Source organism: Antrostomus carolinensis, unplaced genomic scaffold, assembly GCF_000700745.2.
Source record: "Antrostomus carolinensis isolate BGI_N321 unplaced genomic scaffold, ASM70074v2 scaffold51227, whole genome shotgun sequence".
Classification (NCBI taxonomy): Eukaryota; Metazoa; Chordata; class Aves; order Caprimulgiformes; family Caprimulgidae; genus Antrostomus; species Antrostomus carolinensis.
Window position 1 is genome coordinate 10550 of NW_010326272.1, and position 25437 is coordinate 35986.

Here is a 25437-nt window from a genome sequence, read left to right on the forward strand (position 1 = left end):
CACATGGGGCTTCAGCCTGCACATTCACCTCCAGCTCTAGGGCAGCGGAGATCAGGGACATCAGGGACACCCACAAGCTCTGAGCGCAGGAGCTGAGCTCGGCTCCAGCTCCCTCTGCTGCTCAGCCCCAGCCCTGGGACAGGGCTCTGCTCTCCTGCAACCACGACGGCTGTGCCACTGCGGAGAGAAAGGACTGGGAGAGGACAGGAGGCTGACAGCAGCACCGGGCCTTGCTTCTATGACCTTACACAAAATACTGGCTGCAGATGCAATCTGAAGTAAAATATTCTGTTTCAGTATATATTATTTTTAGATATTTTATATATAGAATTTTTATATATGATGCTATTATATATTTTTTATATATTATGCTATAAAAAACCCCCAGTGTTTCTCTAGCTAAACAGAAGTAGCACAGTACCCAAGGTGGTACAAACTTCTTTTGAGAACTCAAAACAAGGATTTCAGAGTCACATTCCGCTACATATTGCAGGTCACATTTTGACAGTAACAAAATCTGTCCCAGCATTTAAACATTCCTTTTCAAGTAGTGATGTCACGGGTAGCATGTTTATACAATATGTACTGAGAGAAGTGATCCCTGCCCAAACTTGTCTTAATTATTCATATTACTGCATTAGAGGACTAAAAAAAAAAGTCTCACATTTACCTGTATGGTCTGATAATTTTTTGCCCATAACGCAGTGCACCTTCCCAGTCCTGCACGTAGAGACAGACACCCATGGCCTGGTACATCATATGTAACATATAAACATTACTGTCTTCAAACACTGCACCCATCTTGTCCAGGCTAAGTTCACAGATCTCCAGTAATTCGCTAGGAGGTACGAAGAAGTCAAGGAACCCAATAAATAAATGATCTACGATTAGACAACCACCCGGTAATGCCAAAGAAGAATTGACTTAAACTTGTTCACAATGCTTCTGAGATGCCCTCTCTTCTTTCTAATGGCATCAAAGCATCTATGCTACAAACCCAGGGCCACTTTGAGAGGGCAGAATTCCCCCTCCTATTCAGATATTCTACAAAACTAGCTCTCAGAGTTAAAAAGTAACAACAACAACAACAAAAAGCAGCTTTGCTGAATCACCACTGCACCAGCAATGTGTCAGAAGAAGGAATAGTGAAATTCCCCACATCCTGAATCAGGCATGGGATAGCTTGGCTGCTTCTGGCTCAATGAATCTTGTATTTCTGTCTGCGTCACACCACTGTTACAACAGACAGGCTTCTGACCATCAGCAGGGGCTGCAACCTCAATGCTGTCCCTCAAAACAGGGCAGAATTACAGCACACTACCATAGCCACACGCCCATGCTCACCCTCATCTCTGGGTTGTTCTGAGGAGACAGCCATATGCTGCACTCTGAGAAACCGAGAACCACACAGGTAGGAACAAACACAGGGTCTCACAATCCCACAACACCTGCAATGTTAAACTGCCCCGTATCTCCAGGGACAATTCTTCAGACTCAAAGAGGACAGAGGTAAGTTTAACTTCTAATGATCATAGTGTTTCTCCTCTAGGTACTTCTGAAGTAATCCAGCAGGTAAGGTTTTTAGGTCACACACCAAGCCAGTGGAGTCAGGGTGAAACAAAGGATATATTTGTAGTGTTTCGCTCGCCTGAATTCCTCAATCACATTCCGGGCATATTTGATCATGTCCCTTACAGTCTCTGCTGATGGAGGATCATTCAGCTTGCGGATTTCCAGTTTCTCTTTATCCTGAAGGAAAGACAATGGACGTTATAAATGCAGGTTCTGAGCCCTACAAATAAAGGTGCACCTGCTACACAAAATTACTCTAATAAAAAGACACAGATGGGAACTTAAGCTCTTCAATTAATGTAAAAACAAAGGTAGAATGTGCACCTGCAATTTTTCTCTAAAGCCTTGGCTGGGAATCCTAGAATCCTCCACGGCTTCCAGTTCATCTGTCATTCTCTACTTCCATGAAGTCCCTTTCTTTTGAAAGATCCAAGAGCTTTTCGATTTAGTGATGAAAGCAGTTTCACATAGGAAATGTCACTGCTTCCAAGAGATTACGGATTAAAACGAATCTAGTTTTAAGGCTAGAAAAGCCCAAATACTTCAGGCCTACCACCAAGTGATAGCTCAGTAGAAAAATGAGATCATATTAAACACAGAAAAGGATCCTTCGTATCTACTGAAAAAACCACATTCCCACATATTTTGTATTTCTGCTGGACAGCTCCACTTCACTCTTATCTTTCTATCTAACTTACTACTTCACAAAGAGTCAGCTGCAATCTGGAGACAATCTTTTGCTGTTTAAGCCTCACATTGCTGCTAGATTTCTTTTTCCTTTATTATTTCATCTCCCAGCTGAGAGGACTGAAGGGGACTCTTTCCACAGCTGAAGAAGCTTAGTGACAGGTGATTCCAAGAGCAGCACATTGTTGGAAATCACAGATGAAATCCTGGCTTTGTTAAACTCAGTAGCAAAATTATCAAGGTAACTGTGGGGAAAAACACAACTACAGTATTAACAGAATGGCCTCAAAGAATAATACTGGGTACTATCTGGAAAAAAAGTTACAAAAGATGACACCATTTCGAGGAGATGGTTGTCTGGTCAGTTTGGGAAGCAGCCCTTAAAAGGACACCTTTGTGAAAATGGAGGGGAAAGTGATTTGGAACTTAAGGATCAGATTATGCCAGCTGGACAGATCTAGGCTGGAATGACAGATGAGCCACACAAAGCTCAGTTCTCCTAGGACCTCCAGTGAAAGAAGTCCAACTGATTGCACAGGCACAGTTGTTTCAGTATCTGCTGGGTTTGGGTGTCCTTTTCCCCTTCCACAAGTGCTTTTCCTCAAAATATCTAACACCTTGTTTTAAGGAACACTGTCTGGATGTCTGCCTTTGTCCTTTGAAGGGCACCAGGTGATATCTAACAAACATACATCTGACATGCACATCCCAAGGGACTGTGACCCAGAACCACCCTGTCCATGAGAAGACCTATATGACGTGTTTCACAGACTCTGCTGGGTCTCCAAACCATCCAGCAACAGCATACAACATCACCTAGAACTGACTGAGATGTCTCAACAGGGAACTGCAGCAGGACAGGACCCCAGAAACTCCTCAAGCAAGATTCACTCACTTGGAGTTGGTAGAAAAAGTGCAGTCAGAAAAAAACAAGTTAGGAGCTAAATTCTTTTGGCCAGGTAGTATACAGTACAATTATCTACTTTTAACAAATTTTTCATCTTTGCTTTGTAGCTCAACTTTAAATAGGCCTCTAGCAGGAAATTTCCTGATGTGTCATGATTACAGTGGAAAGAATGAGTATCAGAAAGTCTTCTAGACAGAAAAACAAAACCACCCCCCCCTACCCTCTATTATCCTACTTTCCAAAATGTAATTAAACCAGATAGAATATTACATCTAAGGATCTGGGTAGGTGCCCTGACAGTCAAAGCATATTTCACACCAATTTTATTACCTTTTCTTTTGTAATGCACTCCCTGCAATCACAATTAAAGAAATATGAGTCTCTTAACCGGTCATTTCTGTCTTCTGTAGGATACAACAGGTCAATATAGCTGGTAAAAACCTATATGGTAAAAACACAGCAGTCAGTGAAGAGCAGTGTAACTATACATATGCATATACTATATATATACTAGTTCTGGTATATGTAGTATGATGTCTACGTATTCATGCAACTTGTGGATCCCTGCAGCCAGATTACCTGCCTGTTCCCTCACATTCCAAGCCACCCAGCAGCATCAGGAGTTGCCATTTGTGAATGCAATCTGACAGAGAAGTGTTTCCTTTCCTACTCATTATGGAATTTCCCTCAAATATTACTCTGGCTTAAACCCAGGACAGCAAGATTCAGGTGTGGATAAGGAAATTATCACAGCATAAATCTCAGACTCCTGTCAGACTACAAAGAGATGCCTACTTTTCAGAAGTGAAATAATGATTTCAGGTATCCAGCCTAGGATAAATTACAGTGGCCTGGTTTTTTGGAGGCTGGAATCTCAATTTTTTCTTTCTGAAAACCTACCAAAACTGGGGCAACAGCAGTCACTAGCAGCTTCAGAAACTTAGGACAAGACCTTTAGATCTCTGAAAAGAAGAGAAGCCCAGTGCTCCAGTTCTAGGAGAATGAATATCAGATTTACTTCAGCAGCAGTATTTTAAAGCAAAGAAAACCTGCTTTTGAACATTTTAAAGGCCTTTCACATACACTATTCTTAAGTTTTCCCCTACTTCAATGGTCTTCAGAAAAGAACCCCTGCAACTAGCTTTAATGCTCTGTTTTTAAAATGAGATTTCCCCCAAGAAACATGTCATATGCACAGTGCAGCTGATCATTTTGCAGACCAAGGAACAGTTTTAGTTCTACTTCCTCATTTCCAGTTATTTGAAATGTTTTGCTCAGTCTCTATGCTTAAGATTTCATTCTTTTTTAAAGTAAAATGTACATGTAATTTCACACCGTATATGTTCTTCTTCCTACTCTGTGTGATCTCACACTTCTCCCTCACGTTCATCTTCTCCTTTCCCTATTTTCAAAGCATGCAAAACGCAGGAACTGCATTTACCACTAAAACTTTACAAATGTTATGATGCAATGGCTACACTGAACCTGAAGATGGAGACACAGGCCATAAGACCACATAGAGCCCAAACAAAATCTCGAGCTCACATTTATAAAATTCTTAAGTGTCCAAAAAGCAAACACACAAAAGCCATGAGGTCCTGGAGAAGTGACATAACTTCTAAGACACAACTCAATCAAAAGAAGATGCCAAGCAAGGTAAATACTCCACATCTCCACCTCTCACTATGAGCCCTCTTCAAAAATACTGAAAATGTCCAGGATTCCACAGTAAACTTCTGAAACCAAGAACAGTCCTTGTCCACTACCACAATGCATTTGCAGTGACTGCCAACATCACAGACAAATCTTCGTTAGTAAATGGTGTAAAAAGAAGTTGCTCACCTGAGTCATTCACCCTTGGCTCCAGCAACTAAACTCGCTTTGTTCACAAAAATTACCTGTCTCTCCTTCTTGAAAACTGGTATCACATACTTCAGAAAGTGGTAAGAGTTATCAAAATCAAATCTGAACTTATTTTGATCAGCATTAACCTTGCCGACTAAACTAACATTAACAAACAAGCCATTGAATCTCTATGCAAACTCCATCCCCAGAGAGAAGATTCCGTATCTTCATTCCCTGCAGATTTTTGAACATCCTCCTCAACTCTGTTTTAACATCTTTCTTCTTTTTTTTAAAGCAAAAAACAACTCTGCTGCTGAAGACTCTCTGCCAAGTTCATTATTTGATTGAGACAAGTCCATGGTAAACTCAGAGCCTTATTCAGTTTCACAGAATTTTATCCATTGCTGTTCAGCTTTGCTCCACCTAAAAAAACACTCTTGTTCTTCTGTGACTTCCCAGCCAAAGGCTACTGAGGTGATAATGACTGAGACCCGTGTTTTGTGGAAGCTGTGTCCAAACAGAAGTTAGAGGACTTATCTGTACCCATTTACCTTGTTTATTCTGGCTTCAATTTCAATACATTACTATTATACTGGGAACTATTATGGCAGTAATAATTTGCTTTGATCTTGGAATTTCAAAGCACCAGCCAAACATCAGTAAGCTCAGCCTCATTCTACAGATGGGTAAACTGAGACTGAGGCTGGCAGATACACAGTGACTGCTGCAGGTGCCCTTCCCTTGTTTCAGCACAAAATAGGATACTGCCTCCAAGAAACCCTTCAGTCCTCCAGAGCCACCTCAGTTTTTCCAAAGCAACAACTTGCACCTCTCTGAGAAACAAGAGATCCTTCCCTGCATTACTAATCTAATTGGAATGAAGCCTGAAAAGCAGGATCGATCCTACTTCTAAGATGTGTGCATACAGAGTACATTCCAACCTGGTGCATTTACCTCTTCTCCAGGCTCAATCTCTTTAACAGCTCTGACTTCAGCCAAGGTCCCCTTGTAAGTGACAATCACATTTGGGCAACAGCTATGGTTCATCAATGCAACACTGTAAAAGTAGAAAAGTAAACCTTTTTCCCTCCCTCACCAAGAGCAACAGACAAAAACTTAAGCACCATGTCACAAAACAAGTAAGTGAAAGACTGAGTCGGTCTCTCTCTGCAAGCTGTTTTTATTCTGAGGCTTAACAGGAAAGTAACCTTGGGAAAATCTGTTGTACTGTTATTTATTCTAATAATACAGGGAATGGATGTGCTAATGAATCATCATTACAAATTTTAAATCCTATGATTGCAGGACCAGGCAAGTTATCATTTTCCCATTCTTACAGTGTTACAGGACAGCTGACAGGGGTGTTCACATAGCTTAACTATCAATATATGACAGATAGACTACTTTCCCCAGAGGAGAAAGAACGAGAAAACCATTTTACCTCAAGGAAACAAGCAAATACAGGAAAACAGGAGTCATTTGCTGTATCGCAACTTAAGATGGGTGTTAAAACTTTAGCTGGTTTCTGTGCAAACTTAAACAGCTTCCATGTTTGAAGTGGGAGGGAAGAGATGTCTGTTTGTCATACAAACACACAACTTATACAAAAAACTTGGACTGCTAGAGAAAAGTACTCCCCTACTACCAAGCTTGGAAAAAGTGCAATTTGCTGCTCATTTGAGATAATTTTAATTCTTTCTCTTCCAATCTACCAAAATAATAATTGCCTCTTCAGTCCTTTTAGCTCACAGGCGTAACAGTTCAGTAGGAAAGATGTGGCTCTTGCATGCTAAGCATTCACAAAGGATGGTGTTGGACATGTTTCCAGGACATCCTGGCTTAATACCCTCTCCCCACCGTGACTCTGATCCTGGGCATTTCAAGTCCTTAATTTCCAGTCTGTAGATCAGGGACACAGACTTCAGACAGACCTGCCTGAAGAAGGAGAATCTGTGAAGCAAGGACTATCTACTATTGTCTGTATGCAGCACTTAGTAAAATCAGGTCCTGCTTTAATTGGGCATCTGTAAATTTCAGATTACTCTGACATAGATAAGCTACTAGTCTATGCTTCACAAGGAAGTCAACTTAAGCAGACAGTGATAATACTGTCAGTATGGGGTATGCAAAGAACAGGGACAGAAAATACCCTCCTCTGCTACAACATTAAGTGGGAAGAACCGACTCAAATGGAAGAAGGGTTCCTCAGCCTTAAAGAGAACCGTGCGCCCCCGCCCACAAACTGCGGTTAATACTTAACATCTGCAGTTTATTTGTAAAGCTGAGAAGCTTGTACATATTTATTCCACTGTCACAGCAACATAAAGCATCGCAGTTTTTAAAACATCTGAGGAGGCTGAAAGAAGTTATGAAAGGGATTTACTGTTTGCAAAGGAACAAAGGTAGGAGGGATGTTGCTCAAAGAACACCAGGTGAAGGATTATACTCAGCCAAAACAGAAAGTTGTGAATAGAGCAAGTCACCTGCAATCCTTTTCATTTCACTTTGATCTTTACATGATATCCCTGTCCAGAATCTGCTAGCCAAGTAAGTAATTGCTTCCTACCAACCTGCATATAGTTCACAATCAAAGTTTCAAAACAAATTACAAGTGCATTGTAATATCCAGATTTTTAAGAAAAACTACTGCAAATCATTGGCCATGTTTTATTAGTTAATTAAAGATATTTAAGACAAGACAAATTAATATTAGATGTATTTCATTATATATCTACCACCATACATGTGTACATAATTTATTTTTATTTTAAAAAAAATATTAAAATCAACCTACTCAGGAAATATGGCTGATCCCAAATGAGAGAGTTCTTCATCTTCAATTGTGAAGCCATTACAGTTAACCTAAGGAAAAAGAGAAAGACTAGCTCAGCTTCTGGTTAGCTAAGTACTCCACGTTCACATGTCACATTCTCATACTTCAAAGTTAATTGCAGCAATTTCCTGACAATTTTCTTTCCATCTCACCAGTACTCACAGGGAGCTACATGACATCTCAAAAAGTGAAGTGAGGACAAAGCCCCTACCCGAAGGAACGTGCAGGACACTAGAGAACTGATAGTCCAATGCTTGTGCCTGCTCAGGGAACTGCTCCTTGGAATGACAGCCAAGAGAAACGGGGCTTGAAAAGAGCACTGGAATGTGTCAGACAAAGCAAGACCACTGCAAACACAAAACGAAGCCTGACACTGACAGGGCAAAGAGACTTCATTTGGCCACGACAAGCACAGGGCTGAAGCAGAACTACACACACAAGGAGCAATGTGGGGACAAACAGCAGCAAACGCAGCCGGGCTGAGGCAGTACAGAGCTTTGATGGAGCATATGTTACAGAGACTTGCCACAATGACATCCATCATCAAGGGCTGCAAGTATCAGCTACAGCTAAAGCACATATAAAGAACAACAAAGGCAGTGAAAAATACTTAAACCTAATAAAGACATAGAATAGGAGGGGACAGAAAAAGGACAGAGTACGAGAGGAAGTGTATTCCTAATTTAAACAGACACAGGATCAAAAGAGCTTGTCCACAAATCTTTCTTATACAATAGATTCAAGCAGGTTTTAAAACCTTCTCCCTCTTTTATTCTCACTAAATAAGAGAATCTGTCAGGAGTTTCAGCTTTGTTTCATGTGGTTTGTGTGACTAAGTGACCAAAATGCACCTCAATCAAGTATTTTATTCCACTTTCACTGCAAGTCACATACATGCTAACTTAAAGAGAACCCTCTCCACATTCACCAACATCTCTCTACAATCATCAAAATGCTCACAGAAGCACTAGAAAAGCACTAAAACAACTACTGTCACGTGGTCGAGTCCAGCTGAAGCTACAATGGGGACAGGAACAGTCAATCAAGTACAGTGTAAGTATTTGTTCTAGAAGGGCAAGAGTTGACAACAAATGCTAACAACAACTATAGCCCCACCAGCTCGAATGCAGTTGGGATTGGATTCTAGAAATACACAAGTACTTCCCAAAGCCACTCCTCAGGTGTGAACTGTTCAGGATGAGTTCACGATTAAGGAAAGTGTCCCATTTCTCTGATTCACCCACCGGTATCTTTGCTTGATCTTTATCCTGCTATTTTTAGCAAGGTAGCACCCAAAGGCTCCCTGTTTCTCAAGATGAGCACGTTATTTCACTAGCCAACGTATGGGCATACCTGAACCAAACCCAAAATGTAACTGCTGAATACAAAAACAATAGAAGGGAAAGATGATATCAACAGTAAGAACAGAAGGCTACAAAGGCTGACATGAAGAACAGCTTGATGGTTCTGAATCACAGGGAAATATTTAAAAATATGTAGTGAGTTATCAGCAACTCCCCTACACTAAGCCAGAGACAACCCACTTGTTGAATGTATCATACCAGAAATGATACAAGAGGAAGGGATGAGATACCACTGGTTTCACCAGATGAATGCATGCCTAAAAAAGGCATTGTGCAGGGAGTAAAGGGGCAACAGCGAGAAAAATAGAGATCAGGGTTGTTCCCAATGGTGGAAAAGAGGACGTGCAAAGGGAGGCACAAAATTATACAAGGTGTTCAAGGAAAGGATGGAACAATGGAGGTTGAGACAAGAGAGAAATTGTTTGAAGAGAATTACAAGGTAAGACTGAGGAGGAAGAGCACCAGCCTCAAGACCTATATTCCACAGGGACAAAAGAGAGTAGAATGATACCAACAGCTGGGGAAGAAAGCAATGAAAGGCAAGGATGGTTTGGACAAAAACCTTTGCTCCACTCAAAAGGATCAATTACACCTTAGCTGTGTTGAGTACACAACAACATCAGACAAAGCCCACAAAAAGCAGTGGGCAAGGAGTCAGAGGTATCCAAAAGGCTGCCTGAACGGAGAAGCAAAGTAGACAACTTGAGGCCAGAGAGTGTGTTGAAGCAAAACAAAGGAGCAGCAGCATATCCATACTACTAGGTTTAGGTCAAGTTAACTAATTATTAGGAAACATGTTTGCACATATCAAGCACAGACATGCCTCCCCTTCTTCTAGAAAGATTTACGCTGGAGCTAAAACCTCAAAAGGTTGTATCCTGTAAAATACTTCTGAGGAGCATCCGGATACCTTTGGAGAATTTAGTTTAAAAAAATTGCCATGTCCACAGTGGCAGATAGTTGCCTGACGATCAGGATGAGCTTAAAGTGACACCTAAGGGTGACATCAGACATGTATAGAGAAGACTGGATGGAATACCAGATCTGTGAGTCAGCAGTACACAAGTCAGTTAAAGTACCACGATCTGGTGGAGCTGGTCCAGGACGGGAAATGAAGTGAAAGTCATTACAGCCAAAATAATGTAATCTTTGGGGATTCTGGATACAATCTAACAAAAATATTCAGAAATACCACAAGAAATTTGATGTACTGATGTCTTTAAAGTACCCCTCTGGCAAATATAAATTATAAAGCCTTCAAAACAGAAAAAAACTCTTCATTGAGGGAAAATGTGTAATTAGAAACAACAGGATGGATGATGAGCAGGTGCTAAACATGCTACAGAATCATTCTGCTACAGAATAACAGTATCTCTGCATTAAGGTAATAGTAACTGTGCCTCCTTGTTGGTACACGCCCAGCTCTACCGACCAGGGTATTGCTATCACAGCAGCCAACATTTGCCCCGATCTCAAAAAAATCAAACTTCTTCCTCAGAGGTTTAAGTTTGAAACTAGCTTATTTTGAAGTATGGGAGGAAAAAAAAGAAAATGGATCTTTCAGTATTCCACTGGTGTGTTATTTCATCCACTACAATACATTCAATTTAGATGCATATGAAAAGCAGGTGAGAAAAAAGAAGTGACACATTTCAGAAGTTATCTAACAAGACATCCTGCCTTTCCTTCATCTCTCCAGATGACCAGACCACCTGACCTCATTTAAAAGTCACACACCAGATAAAAGTTTCAGACTGCTCTTTCTACTTCTCTGAAGTTTATTCCCTGTGAAGGTCAAACACAATGATGACCTGACCAGCAAGGATTTCCACAAGTTTGAAGCCTGAATGAGGATTTTGCCTCTGCAGGGTCTCAAACCAGCAGCCTTCCACCTAAGTCCAACAACAACTGCACTATGCTCGGCCCACAAGAATTCTGACTTTGACAGGGTCTAATATAGACTGTTTTCCCTTTTCTTCAGTGTTTGAGAAGGCACCTCACAGAAAGTCTGCAGACAAAAGTCTCTCCCCTCACTACTGAAACGGGGCATGTCTAGACACTTTTGGTCAAGGAAGTGGATCTTATCCATCAAGCACGCTCAGCTCTCCCTAAGATAAGCGAAGAGCTACCATTCCATTGCCATTAACATTTTCCCCCTTTCACAAAAGGAAGAATCCTACAGTGCTACCCACCTAAGCAGGCTGTGTTCTAACCAACTTACTTGTGCAAAGAGAACTACAAGGGCAGCATTGTCAGGGTACTCCAAGTGCTTTGAGTAAAAGTGATGAAGAGCAGCAATGTCGTTCTGAATCAGCTCTCTCTTTTCATTGTCTAGTTTGTCAAGGTCTGTGGACAAAGAATACATTCCATTTCAGTAACAGGAACACTCCCCCATGACCTGCAGCTAGACTTAGGTTAGAACAGGCCTGGACTTAAACAGAAACCCCTCAAGGAACAGCTAATTGGAAGTACTGCAAGAAGTGTCTGCTCTTCCATAAACACAATGCTGCTTCTGCCAAAGCCACACGTGCACTACAAGAACATGCAGGAATAAAAAGCATTTTCTAACATCTTTACATTAGCAAGTAATTGGAGACAAATTTCCCTTTCTTGGGAGAAGGGTTACAGTGTTTAAAATCCATCTGTTAACTCCAGCAAACACACCAGCCAGCCCTGGCCCTCTAGAAGCCTGTCAACAGTAGCTATCCTCAGCTGTCTAACACAACCTTATGAGCCACCTGAGAATGCCCGTGTCACTATGGGAAAGGTGACCATCAACAGAGGTGTGTTTAAGCAGCAGCTATCTAAGGATAATAGGAGACAGCGAGAACATCAGCAGAAATGTCCTGCCACACCTCTGAAGTGTTTTCCCCTATGGGTTTATCCTCAGGCCCACAACAGTTATAGGCAAAGCTGCGGCCACTGAACCTTCTTCTGCCTGTTCCATGCAGAGCAAACTAGGTGATTGACCACATACTCCTGGTCCCTTCTCTCTCCTCAAGAGCAGTGTCGGAAAGTTTTTTCCTAATCCTCTCTCTCGCAGTGTCACCAGCTCACCCCTGCTGTACAAGAGCCGCCAAGTCACCAGTTTCCCGTCTCCAACTCAAAATAACATTGGAGAGAAAAACATGCAGGAAGAGAAGCAAAACAGTGGAAGAAAGGGGAAAATTATTTGAAAGAACAGATGTGAATGACAGGAGAGCCACAAAAAATACTGAGGAAAATTAAATGGGACAATCTGTTGAGAATTAGGACAAATCAGAAATAAGAAATTTTGAGCTTCCAACAGCCAGGTGCCTTTTCGTCTCCTGTGCAGAGTGTTGCAAAGAGTAAGGCAACTGCTGAACATGGCAAAAGCGTGCTAAAAGATGAGGAGAGTCAACAAGGCAGAAGGAACAAGGGGTTCTTACTAACAAAATCAAAAAGGAAACAAGGGCTCCTAGAGGACAAGCAGGACATTGCAACAGAAAAATCATTTCAGTCTTTTAGCTCCCAAATTAATAAATTATTGAACACAAGTACAGAAGAATATACAGAAACTACTTCAGCACGTACCCATTCCTCCTCAACCTCAAGCCTACTAACCTACCTGTAAAAGTTATCCTTGCCTTAGGCAAAGTTAAGACTTAGCATTTCCCCCCCTTATTTCCCCAGTTGTCCCAACAGCTGTGACAGGAGCTTTTGTCCAGGAAGCAAATAAGACTGTAGTCTTGCTATGCTTGGTTACTCTGCTACCTCAGGTCCTAGCAATGACTGCATTTATTCAGCATTTTATAAAGGGTTTTGTAAACCATCAAGAGTGAGGAACATGAATATACAAACCTATTGTCTCCTTCTATATTGCCCACAGCACCAAGAACGGTGCCAGGACAGTTACTAGTCCTCCAGTTGCTCAATTTCTAACTCTGCCTCACTGGACATAAACAGAAGCCTTCCAGTTAAAAGCAAGCCATTGCCTCATCTCCTTCCTTGGATTATTTTGGAGCATTTAGGACATGGAATTTCAACACAATCATATATAACATGTCAGATTTGACTGGCAGTGACAGATACTGACATGCAGTCCAGAGGGTTCTGCAATTAGCCCCTTAGTCACTGTCACCATCAAGCAACTGTGCTGCCTCTGATTTTATGCCTCCTGGTAACAAATACCAGCTATTTTAATTTTACAACATTACAATTCTCAAAAGACACTAGAGTACCAGAAAAGCCATGAGCTGGATGTATGCTACATAATTAATTCTGTCTAGATTTTCACTCTTGTTACACAGCCCCTACAAGCAACTAAGAAAGAAAGAAAGAAAGAAAGAAGACCACTGCACATTCAAAAAATGAGGAACCACAATTCTCTTTGTTTACTCCCTTCCTCCAACAGAAGTGGGATGCTCTGAAATGTTTTGATGGAGGGGAGCCAGGGGGTAAAGCAAATCATGAATATAGATAACTGCCTCTGTTTACCTGCAAGCCTTTTTTACTTACGTGATTCAAACTCTTTTACAGCAAGCAGCTTCTCTGACTGTGTCCTTTCAGGGTGAGTTTTCTAGAAATAAGGGGGAAAAAAACCCAATAAAATATTTTAATGTTTTAAGTTGGCAGTTTTGTCTACTCATTCATAAGCTGGGTTCTCCTAACTGTAAAATAAACCCAAATCCACACTGTATGGCATTTACAAAGTTGATGAACAGCAATGAGTTAAATTGACTGCCCTTAGTAAAGCCATAGAAATATTCCCTCTGCACCAAATTAGGCAGCCAAAGATTAACTCCTATCAAATTTATATACATAAACTGAAGAGTATTTTAAATATGTCATTTGCTTTGTTCTAGACACCCAGAAAGCTGCTAACAATAGCAAGCAGGCAGGAGACAGGCTTCACTTTGAGGAAAGTGAATAAACTGACTGTTGACAGAGTTCAAAAGCAATGCTCCATTGTTGGCCTAAGGCCACTTCTTTGTAATCTTGGCCATTAAATATGGCTTTGCAGGTGGCCCAGCAGCTGAGGTTCAGGGACTATGGTTTGCATATTTAACTTTTATATGACATGTAGGGTTCTCTCCCCTCCCTGTAAGCGATAAAAGCACAAATTTATTCCAATGACTTTTTGTCATTAAACACTCGATTTTGTTTGCAGATCACCGCTAAATCACGCTTTAATTAAGTCACACACACATACATTCACACACACATTCACACACACAGCAAGTATGCAGCTACCTTCTCAGCAGGCCACCAAAATCCCCACTACATACAATATCCAGGTTGCCCTTGTCACATAAGCAGACCTCAATCACACAAATATGCTTCAAAGAGGATTTGTTTTTGCAGAGAGAGTTTAGAGCTCTGCAAAGATACACAGCATAATAACCTTGAAACTCATGAATCCCATCCCCTCCCTGTAAGCACTTGCGTTATGCTCAGTATCCACATAGTTAGGGAACACTGAAATGGAGGCTGACGTTGTAATCTTACTTCCTTACTAATAATATTCTTTTTCTCCAAAGAAAAGGGAGAGAGATTCCAAGGGTCTGAGATTTCTCTCTCAGTCTCTGTTTTTCACCAGTTAACTCCAGAAATCATAAACATTTACACCTGCATATCTCAGAGTTGTTCTTGACTCACAAATGCACTGGGAGTTACACACTACACAATGCTATGCAGATATAGCGGAAAAATAGCGCAACTGGCAACTGCTTCAACTGGCAACTGCTTCATCAAGACATCAGTGCCTGCAGACAGATAACACTAGGAGCATTCCTCAAAATTTAACCACAAATACCAAGTCTATTTGTCTTTCTCATCACCACTGTGGCCTTGCTGCTAGCCCACACACATAACCAAGAGTTCCAATCTACCAGAACAGAGGATGAAAGACCAAGCACATTGCCAAACTACCAGTAACCTTTTCCAGACTGTTCAACAGTACCTTGGCACTAAGTTACTGCTACAGAGCTTAAAACTTCACTAGCTTTTTGCCACCTTCCCCCAAAAGTCTCCAGCTGGACTATGGTGGCCCTGACGCTGCTACAGTGGCCTGATGGTCAGTTTGTTCAGCTGCTCATGGTCTATATTACACACAGGAAACTACTACATATGTGCTTTGTGGGGACAGTTACTGTCGGTCAATCTTCTTTTTCCTGCCTGCCCTGGCACCCAGAGTAGGAACGTACCTCCCAAGTCTCGCCTCCTGCTCACCTGTTTGGCAAGGATCCTCGCCGTTAGCCTCACGGTCTCTGAGGGATTCCAGTTCTGCCCAAAAGCACACATGGCGGAACACTCTAGCTTGTGCATTGGCCAGTCTTCCTTCTGAAAATACAGAAAAATATTAAAAAAAAAATAAGCCACAAAGATAAAGTGATGAAAAAGAGGATGCAGCAAGTCCTGCCAGATCCTAGAGGTCAAGTGAAATGTGTTTCCTTTAAAAAAATAAGATGACGCTCACTAAATCTGAACAAAAGCTTGAGTCACATTTAAGGGGTAGAGCTATCCTGCTTTTTTCAAACAAATGCACAAGGGATGAGTTAAGGTCAGAACATCTTCATTTATTCAATGGAAAAAAAGAATTAAATGACGAAGAAGCAAACAGACAACATGATTTATAAATCACCAGTTCTTATTGTTCAGATCAAGCACGTGAGGACAGAGTAGGTCTGAGCTTGATGGCTTTATTGGGTTCATTTCCATTTAATACCTTGGCCCCTCATTATGAGATGACCCTGGTGTAATCAGGAGTAATGTGTCTGAAGTCAATGGATCCATCACAATCACTGTAAGAATCAGTATATGTAAGGTCAAAACCAGACCTACTGAATAGAATTATCAGATTTTTTCTTTAAGTGTTGTAGAGTAAGAGTACAGCTAGGCAATGAAAACATGCTAATAAAGACAAACACCTTTTAGTTAAGAACGTGGAGCATATTCCTAGCTCAGCGTACAAAAACACTTGGAGAGATGGCACAAGCCACTGGCTTTTGGTACTCTATGGATTCCGTCCAAAGCAACAGAAACTTTCCAAGATGAGCACAGAATCACAGATTAACACTCTGCACTGGCACACAGTGCTGGTCATGGGCTGCCCCCAGACCGCATCAAATTTCATTTTATTTTTTTATTCAAACATGGAAATCTTTTTTCTATATTCAAGCAATGCACAGTTATTTATTTCTATATGCCATATCAGACACACACATATATATAGCAGTACGTCAGAACAGACCTATAGTGTTCTGCCTGTATAGGGAACATCAAGTTTTGTTTCCAGACCAGATTTAGACTGGTGGAAAATGGTAGCACAAGAAAGAAATCAGAACAAATCCCAAATTCATAGTTAAAGTGAAAACTTGAAAAACTTTTTGCAGCCTCCAGAAAGTTCTTAATTCCCCTCACTGTGATTCAACTAGTATTACAGACCCAGTGTTAGTCCACTCAAAAAAAAAACCAAACCCCAAAAACATAAAAAAAAAAAAAAAAACACCAAAAAGAAAAAAATCAATATAGCCCAAAGTGACTGAGTGGCAGGAACAGGAGAAACACAGTTTCCCTCAGCTGCCTTACCACTGATGGTAAGAGTCATCTGAGACACTCTAGGTCATCTAAAACATCTACCAAGGACCATTACGTATGATAGAGGTCTACTGGGAGCTGCATTCCTTGTGGGAGCTGCAGCTGGAAGTCACACAGGACAACAGGCACCTCCAGCAGCCAGCTGAACAGGACCCTCAGTGTCTTCTGCCTTGGCTGGTCCACTTAAAGGTTTAGCAGATCAAAACAAAAGCTGAGATCGCTAATTTCGGAATTAGTACATCAAAAAAATTCGCCCACTGAAAATGACCATTTTAATTGCCCTGGGCATGGGCAGCTTTAGGAGTTTATTTTATTAGGAAACGAAAGGTGAACACCCACCCCAGCCTCACAGGATCTGAAATAATGCAACTCTGCGAGGGTATTCAGACCCTCAGAATGTCAGTTTCATTGTCCTTGATATCTCAGTATGGTACCTCCAAAAAACCCTACATACAGGCTGCTTGAAATAAGCTCCCATGTAAATGTTCTAAGAGGATGCGGCATTACAGACCAGGAGAACCAAAATAATATATTACACTGTAATCATGTCATGTGAAATTACACTCTCAACTCTCCTACAGCTGTCACACTACAAAATGCATCCCCTGAGAGGTCTGTTTCCTATCTATGCCCCAAGACCTTTTTCTGGATAATTCCGGATAGACTTTGCTTAGGAATCCACAGGCTAAGGGCTAAGCGAGGCAGAGGGACACCTCAACTCTCACCCCTTCTTGCACACTCACGATTGCTGGGTGTGCAAGAAGCAAAGGCACAGAACCTGCGGTTTCATAGGACCCACTTCCACACACCCATTAAATAAACAGGAGATGTTACCTGATAAAACAAAAAATCAAAATGCAAAGTCACGTGCCCGTCTCAGAGCAGTGTTTTTTAAAAAGCCGTTTGTTCCCTTTATTCTTTACCTATTGTTAATTAAAATCTTTCCCCAGGCAGAACCATACTGAGTTATATGAACTAGTAGGGAGGTTAAAGGGATAAGATATGGCTGAATTGTGCGAAATGAGATAAAAGCCCGAGACACCACAAGAAGAAAGAGTACTGATGACTGAGTAATACTTGGGATGGAAACACTGTGACAGCAGCTTTCCCTGCGATCACAGCAGGACTGTATTTTGCATTCTTTTCCACATTTCTCTCTAAGCAGTTTGAATTATAACAGGTAGCATTGTTCTAGCTGAATCGCTAATGCTACATTAACAATATTTTCTTCCTATTTTCATTACATCCGCAGTATTTTTCCCTTCATTTAGGAGTGAGTGACAACATTTTTGGAAAGGAAGTTCTTTAAAGCTTATGATTTTCACATCAAAGCATGGAAACAAACTTCTCCACCAAGTTTTTCAAAATTATTCCACCATCCAGGACTACTGGATTAATTCCCAGAACACTGACATACAGCTCAGCATTAAAAAAAACCCAACAAAACAAAAAAACCTTGTAACACTCAAAATTAAGACCAAACAAATGTCCTCGCACCTTCTTCCTCACATGGACTCTTCCAATAGGATGTAAAATTTCTGTTGTATTTCACTTGATCAAAAAGAAACACAAACAAATACCAGACAGAAATGCTGGACAGGCCAGTGGAGGGGTTAAGCTCACTGCTCCAAATGCTTAAGGCCCGATTATGCTCAAACGGTATCCAGCTCTTTAATCAAATTCCACTGAGGCAGCTTCTCATGTCTGATATTATCTGGTCAAGTTCTCTCACACAGTCCTTCACCAAGCAGTGAAGGTTAAGTTTCACACGTCTTCACAGCCATCACTCCGTGCCATTGTTCACCAAATGCTGGGCCACAGAGGGTATCTGACTTCCCATGGGTTAATGTTCAAAAGGTTCACAGGAGACATTTATCTAAGAAAATTACCTGGAGAAAGTTTTTGGATAGGGGACAGACACTACCTCGAGGCAATCTTAAGCAGGGTCTTGCTGTGTCAGATTCCTCTTGTGCAGAATCATTAGAGCAAGAGTTTCATGGGTTTTTTCTACAGCTCACCAAAGAGAAGCGAGCAATTTCTACAAGCTCCCATTTAAAACACATCTGCTTCATGCTAATTTGGGGTCTACAACTACATTTTGAGGCTTATAAGGTGGTTAAAAATACATGTTTCCTTTACTCCAGAAATACCAACTACAGCACTCTTTAACATGACATGTTAAGAAAAACCCATAAATATTTTGTTGGAAATATATTTCAAATGTGGAAAGTCATGACAAAAACATCTCTTTCTGCACTCTGGCTAGCTGATCTCCACTCTGCCTGGGATAAATAATAGCTCTGCATAATAACAGAAAGAGGAGCTCCAGTAGCTGGTTCAAGTTCACCAGTTCCACAATTGTAGCCATGTAACCCTCTTAAAACATTTCTCTTCCGAGTGCTTCAGCAGCTAATTTCTGAGGAGAAAAAATGAGCATAGGTCTCCTGCTGTTTGACTAAAATTATTATAATTTAAGAAGCCAAGACCCAAACAGCTGCAGATGGGGTCTGAAAGCTACTACTATAATAACAGGCCTGTGCTTCGAGGAGGCAACAGTGGAGAGCAGAACGGCATGAATCAGCGGGAAATCACAAACCCTTTTAAAAGGAGAACTGAATTAGGGGAGGGAAAGGCAAGACATAGTAAACCCAGGCTACATCCTCAGCTGCCTCCAACCAACCCACAAAACACTCAGGACAGTGAGGACTGGCAGTGAAGACAGCTTCCACTCTCATGTGCCCTGCATCTCAGACTGAATCTATGCCTATGCAAACATTCAGCTTAATATAGGTCAAACTTAAGGTTATCTATCTTAAAATCAAAATAATAGATCAAAAATGGCAAAGGACACTTCACCACTAAGGAAACTGTGCCAGGCACAGAGTGCATGTGTACGACAGAGACCCAAGCAAACCAGCCCCACACTGCTGCCAGACTTTTGTCTTCTACTGCGCTCAATACAGCGTGACGTCACCTTTCCTGGTGACCAAGGAAAAGGAATTATACTGCAACACAGGATTTGGATGACGCATCAAGCACCTGGCCCTATGGCAGGAGATGCACTCTTTCACCACTTACATGATCTCCAGCAAGTCAATGTATCTTTGTGTATCTATACCTCATTTGCAAAAACAGAAATGCCACAAGGTTGCTCTGAGGCCTCATGCGTTAAGTGCTTGGAAAATATTTTAAGAACCTCAAAAAAAGTACACTACACATGTCAACAGAGCAAGAAATACATGCAGTCTCACTAACTTTACTTTCAATAACCACTTTATTCTGAAAGAGGAAAAAAAAATCTCATTCAACAGAAACACACCAGAGACAAAAGATGTCTGCAGTTATAAAGTACATAATTCTGAAAAAGACATATTAAAAACCTGTTTCCCGATGCACACTTTTGCACCTTTCTCTTGTCTCCTTCTTCTGATTCATCTCCTCCCACCACTAGAAAGAATTACTATGAATTGTGGGTATAGGTCTTTAAGTAAAAAAGAGTAAGCTGGGAATAAACTAGTTTTCTATCCCATAAAGTATACTCCACGTGGTAAACAGTTGTTAAATTGAATTATATTGAGTTTTATTGCAGTAACAAGGTACTAACCAACATATGAAATCATATAATGCCCTTGTTGGGTACATGTAATTTTTAGCTGAACTGAGCAAAGAAAATGTGGATTTACTGAGAAAATTAACTTAAAAACATAAAAATAAAATTAACAAAGCCATAACAATCCTCAAGTACAGCCCTGTCCTTTTGTCAGCGTTGCATGAAGTCTCACATCCACGGAGGCAAAAGGGACACATCTACTGTACATCCCTGTGTTACAAGTTCAGTATCAAGGCGCAGATGTCCTTTTGGCTTTGACAAAGAATCGCTGAACTGCTGAAAAGTACCTTTGAACAAGACAGGGATGAAGATGCAGTGCAGATTGTCTGTGCAGCACGTACAGTCAGTGGAGACCGGTTTCTAGAGAATATTGTGCTTGAAGGTAACTTTGAAAGAATGTCAAAGAATTCAGTCTCAGCCACATTCATAAATTTCAACAGATTGACTCAGAAGGGCCCAAAACATGGAAGATAATGTTATATCAACTAGGAAGTCAAAAGCCATACGCATATTACCAGTAAGAGTGAAGTGCTAGTACCTGTGCTTGTCATACTGGTGCGGAGACACTGCAACATCCTCAAATGCCTTTACATCTAAAGCATCACACTATACACCAACAGGGAGAAAAGATTTTAAGCCATTAACTTATCAGACAGATAGGTTTTGCTGAGCATTATCTCCTGCAGTTTTAAGGATACTCAGGTTGAACAGTTCAGGTTTTTATTTTCAGAAGTTGCCCCGCTAGAAAAAGGGTATTCTGACTGCCAAAAAAAAAAAATTGTTTAAATCAAATTAAGAAAGCAATACACATACTTTATCCAGGGGAAAGAGAGAAAAAGAACTTCCTTGTTCTTACATATAAAAGTATAAAATTCATCAGGGCTGGAAGTCTGGACACCGAGGGAGGGACTGAAGAAGGGACTTGGAGGTAACAGCAAAGGACCATGGATCATCAGAAGTAAGTTCTACAACTTCACCATGAAATCTGCTTGTTACTTTTCCTGACACAAATCACTGAGCTTTCCTATTTCAGTATATCTTGCAGTGACAGTTATCTGCTCCAAAAAACCACTGTGAACTTTGGATGATAAGAGAAGAAACTTACAATCTCAGATAAAAACCATTAAACAGCCAACAAATTGCTTTGTCCAAGTATTTCCTTCCTTCACCTAGGTAAGAGCTTCCTAAGAAATAATGTCATATGGAAGCATTTCTTACAAATAAGCATTTTTCATTAATGAATCATAGGTTTTCTCTATACCATTTTTAAAACTCATCCAGATTTCTCTCAAGGGCCTTAAGGATAGCTCATACAGTAAGCACTGCCCTTCCTTCCAGCAACTGCTGGCTGGCAGTCTTTCAATATTCTGTGAACTATCGCAAATTTTGTAAAAAAAATTCTTCTAAGCATTTTGAGTCCTTCTGGTCAAAAGGCCATTTGATTCACTCACAATTCACTAAGACACCATGGAAAACCAGGAACCTGGGGAGTCAACAGGAGGAAAACTAAGGGAAGGCCAGGCTCATTTTTTAACCCGTGCAATGGGAGAATAAGATACATCCTTGAAATAAAAGCAGTAGCCATCTCCAAAGTGCTTGGGAACTGAACAGCACAAACCACAAAACCTCAGTCCAGATAACGACAATGGAGAATACTTTGCACACAACCCACACGCTCAACAGCAAGCTACCATGTATGAGAAGGTTTGGATTATTTATAGCTAACACATAGCTGCATGCCAGACCTTTGGTGACTCGAATCCTTCACGAGCACTGTTCCATGCGCTGTGCCCAGCACCACACATCGTACATAGCTTACATTACTTAGCAAGCAATCCAGTTGAGTTTTTCACACGTCAGCTGGATAATTCTTCTGTATCAAGCTGACAGCCCACAAAGGACAGATACTAGATCTGGCAAAAATGATATTTTTTGAAAGATGCTTATTTTGTTTTGAAGTAAAAACTGAATTAAAACTGCAGGCAAATGTTTTGAATGTCTTCATATTGCTCTACTTCAGTGCATGCTTATATTCTACTTTCAAGAGCTTTTAAAAAACAAAGTATACAAAAGAATAGAAGTTGACAGGAGTGAGTTAGAGAGAAAGCATGATAGGTTTCAAATGGTTACAACTACTGTCAGCTGTGGCCACTCAAAATATTTGCAAAGATTTGAAAAAAACCCAACAAAAACCCCTTAAGATAGCTACCCAGTGATTTGATTTTTCCATTAGACACACTCCCTTACCAGTTTAGTGAGCTAATGTTAAATTATCTGGTTTGTGCTTAAAGAAAGAAGTAATACAGACATAATTAGTGGGCTGACAGGCAGCTTTAATCAAAGTCTCAGTGGTACCAAATCCTGGAGCTACTGATCTTGAAAGACTCACGCAGGCCATGTCCAAACGCTGTAACTGTCCAACGCACAACTCCATGGTCAACATCTGTGGGAAGCTAAAAATGACTGGACTACTATTAACCATCGCTACAATTAGAGACTATCAATGCCACACAAACAAAATAGGGAGTTCAGCAACCCCCACCCGCCTTCCCCCCGCATCCTCACAAATTGCATTACCGTACCTGACACTCCACATTGCAGTAAAAGGCCTGTTTGCATCTTCCACACTTGGACAATCCTTCTTTCCTTAAAAAGAAAACAGAAGTTATTCTATTCTATAAAGCTGAATGAAATACGAATGTATACTCTACCACTAACAGAGATGCATCTCCTACTAGAAGCTAACCTAGTAACACCAGTCACCCGAGAGGAGTTTTGCACAGTATTTTGCATTTCACAATGAAAATGGTATTTTATTTAGAATGCTGCAACTACAGCTTGAACTCCACCTTCTGATAGCAGGCACTGTTTTTATTTGTTTCGAGTTTCAAAAGCAAGTTTTCTCTAACAACTGTTACTATGCAAAAGCACTCTGCTGTCCTGAATTGCTGTGTGTGGAGACATGTTATTCTACACTGTCTGACAGACGGTGTCATTTTTTACCACTATATGTTGCATACTGATAGCTAACTTTTCCTTGTTTTCCAGACTTCCCAACTGCTCTATATACTTGCTCACCAGTATTAACCACTGCTTTTGCTCTGTCAGTTCCTTTGTTTCTCTCTCTGGTCACAGAAAGCACGACGTTGTTTTGTGAGTAACCACCTCCCAACAAGAAGAAAACATGTTACATTATTAAATACACTGTTTGATCTCCTGTCACCACACACCCTCTTGTTGCCCTGCTGTCTAAAATCCGCTCAGATATCTATGTATTTTAAGGCCACCTCAGGCCTGCGCTCTCCTTTTTTTATATCTGTATATATCCCAACACAGGGAACTGCCAAAAGGAAGGTCCTTTTCTGCTTCAAGGTGCATGTGTTGTAGCAGATCCCATCAAAAATAAAGCATGTGTTATCCAACATATGACATTTTAGGGTGACAGCAACACGTATCTCTCCGCAGGATTGAATACTTTCAAATGTCTACGCACCCTCCCCAGTATAAGTGGCAAAAAAAATTGTCTTAAACTGAGGTGAGCTCATTGGAGTACAACAAGGGTGAGTGTCCTCGTACAACATGACAGTGTACAACATTTCAGAGGTCACTGGCATTTGGAGGGCATAAAGCATAGCAAGTCTTGACGGTCCTCTGATTGTTCCTGCGAAGTAGAAGGTGCAACACTAGTGAGTCAGGCTAACACCATGACTCTACTTGCTGACAACAGGTACCTCAAGTACAGCTGCATATTTCATTTCATGTAAATACCATCAGATGCAAATACAATGTTCTAGTCTCATTCTGCCCATTTTACTACAACAGTTTGATGATCGTTTAGCAAAATTCCTCTTCCCAAGACTAGTGCTGAGCCCACAACCTTCTTCCTAACACTCTTTGCAAGTTCAACAAGCCCAGTTCAGAATCTAGTATGTGCTAGTCCAGCAACAATGCAACAGGGCCCAGACACAAAACACATTTCTGAGTGCTGGCAGATCAAGTTCCATCACTGAGAGATCTTTCCTCTTAGTGGAAACTCATCACTCTGGAGTGAAACAGGTTTCAGACTACTGCACTGTAACTGCTATGGTACTGTACTCGGTACATTCCTTGATCACTGAGCTCCTCCAGAGGTCCATGGGAAAAGCTGGCATGGAAAACAAGCAGCATTTAAACACGCTGCTCTTGGAGCTGATCTTTAAAAATTATCTAAGATTACTTTATCATGAAGTAACTATTATCACTACAATATTACTTCATATCAATGGAGCATGGAAAGTATTCCTCGGTCATTTTGCAGAAAGTAATCTTCTGGATGTGATAAAAAAACCCCCAGCCAGTTTCTTTGGCACAAGGGAGTTTGTGGTTAGGGACAAGAGGAAAAAACAAAACTTAGGGGCTCGGAAAAGCCACGGGTGTGAAGAAGGAGGAGAGGAAGATCACCTCAGTTTTACAGTTCTTCAAATTAATGGCACTTGCTTCACTGACTTCACTAGGAACTATATTAGGTGCTTATATGCAGAGAGAAGGTGAATAAAGTGACTAAGTAGATAATGTAACAAGGAAAGAAAAAGGACAAGGTCAAGACAAAAGAGAGGAAAATGAAAAACATAAGTGAGCTAAGATGACAGGACAAGAGATTTTTAAAAGACCAACTAGGGTGAAACAATTATATACTTCAGTCTGCCTCTCAGTCTACATATGCAGGCAATACTTATTGATAAAAAGAGCAAAAGTACAACAGTTGTTTTCATTTACTGAGGCAAACACAACGTTTGCTCTGCATTATAACCCAGTAAGCACTGTGATTCTTCAGTAAGTTGCCAGAAGCCAGAAAAGTACTATACCTTTTAAAAATGTAGTGTGACATATGCCACAGTGTCATGTCCACAGCTTATCTTCTATTGATAACCCTAAACTATGTAATTTTTTTGCTTCAGCAGTTGACAGTGAGAGGTTTAGAGCAAACACTGGAATAACCAGAGCAGATTCAAACCACCTAAACACACATAAAGCCAATCCCTCAACAAACTCGAGCACCCCGCAGCCCCTCAGAGCCGGG

General features: G+C 40.9%; 1 protein-coding gene across 1 annotated transcript in view; it reads right to left on the reverse strand.

Annotated features, from left to right (window-relative positions):
• Positions 1 to 23020, reverse strand: part of SMYD2 (SET and MYND domain containing 2) — a 26423-nt gene extending 3403 nt beyond the window's left edge. Inside the window, exons 1-9 of the mRNA XM_010171512.2 lie at positions 22961 to 23020; positions 15401 to 15511; positions 13688 to 13748; positions 11430 to 11554; positions 7806 to 7873; positions 5966 to 6068; positions 3497 to 3607; positions 1629 to 1749; positions 671 to 845 (exon numbers count right to left, since the gene is read on the reverse strand). Coding sequence (XP_010169814.2) covers positions 671 to 845; positions 1629 to 1749; positions 3497 to 3607; positions 5966 to 6068; positions 7806 to 7873; positions 11430 to 11554; positions 13688 to 13748; positions 15401 to 15496 — 860 coding nt within the window. The 5' untranslated portion in view covers positions 15497 to 15511; positions 22961 to 23020. The remainder of the gene's footprint in view (positions 1 to 670; positions 846 to 1628; positions 1750 to 3496; positions 3608 to 5965; positions 6069 to 7805; positions 7874 to 11429; positions 11555 to 13687; positions 13749 to 15400; positions 15512 to 22960) is intronic.
• Positions 23021 to 25437: the final 2417 nt, after the last annotated feature.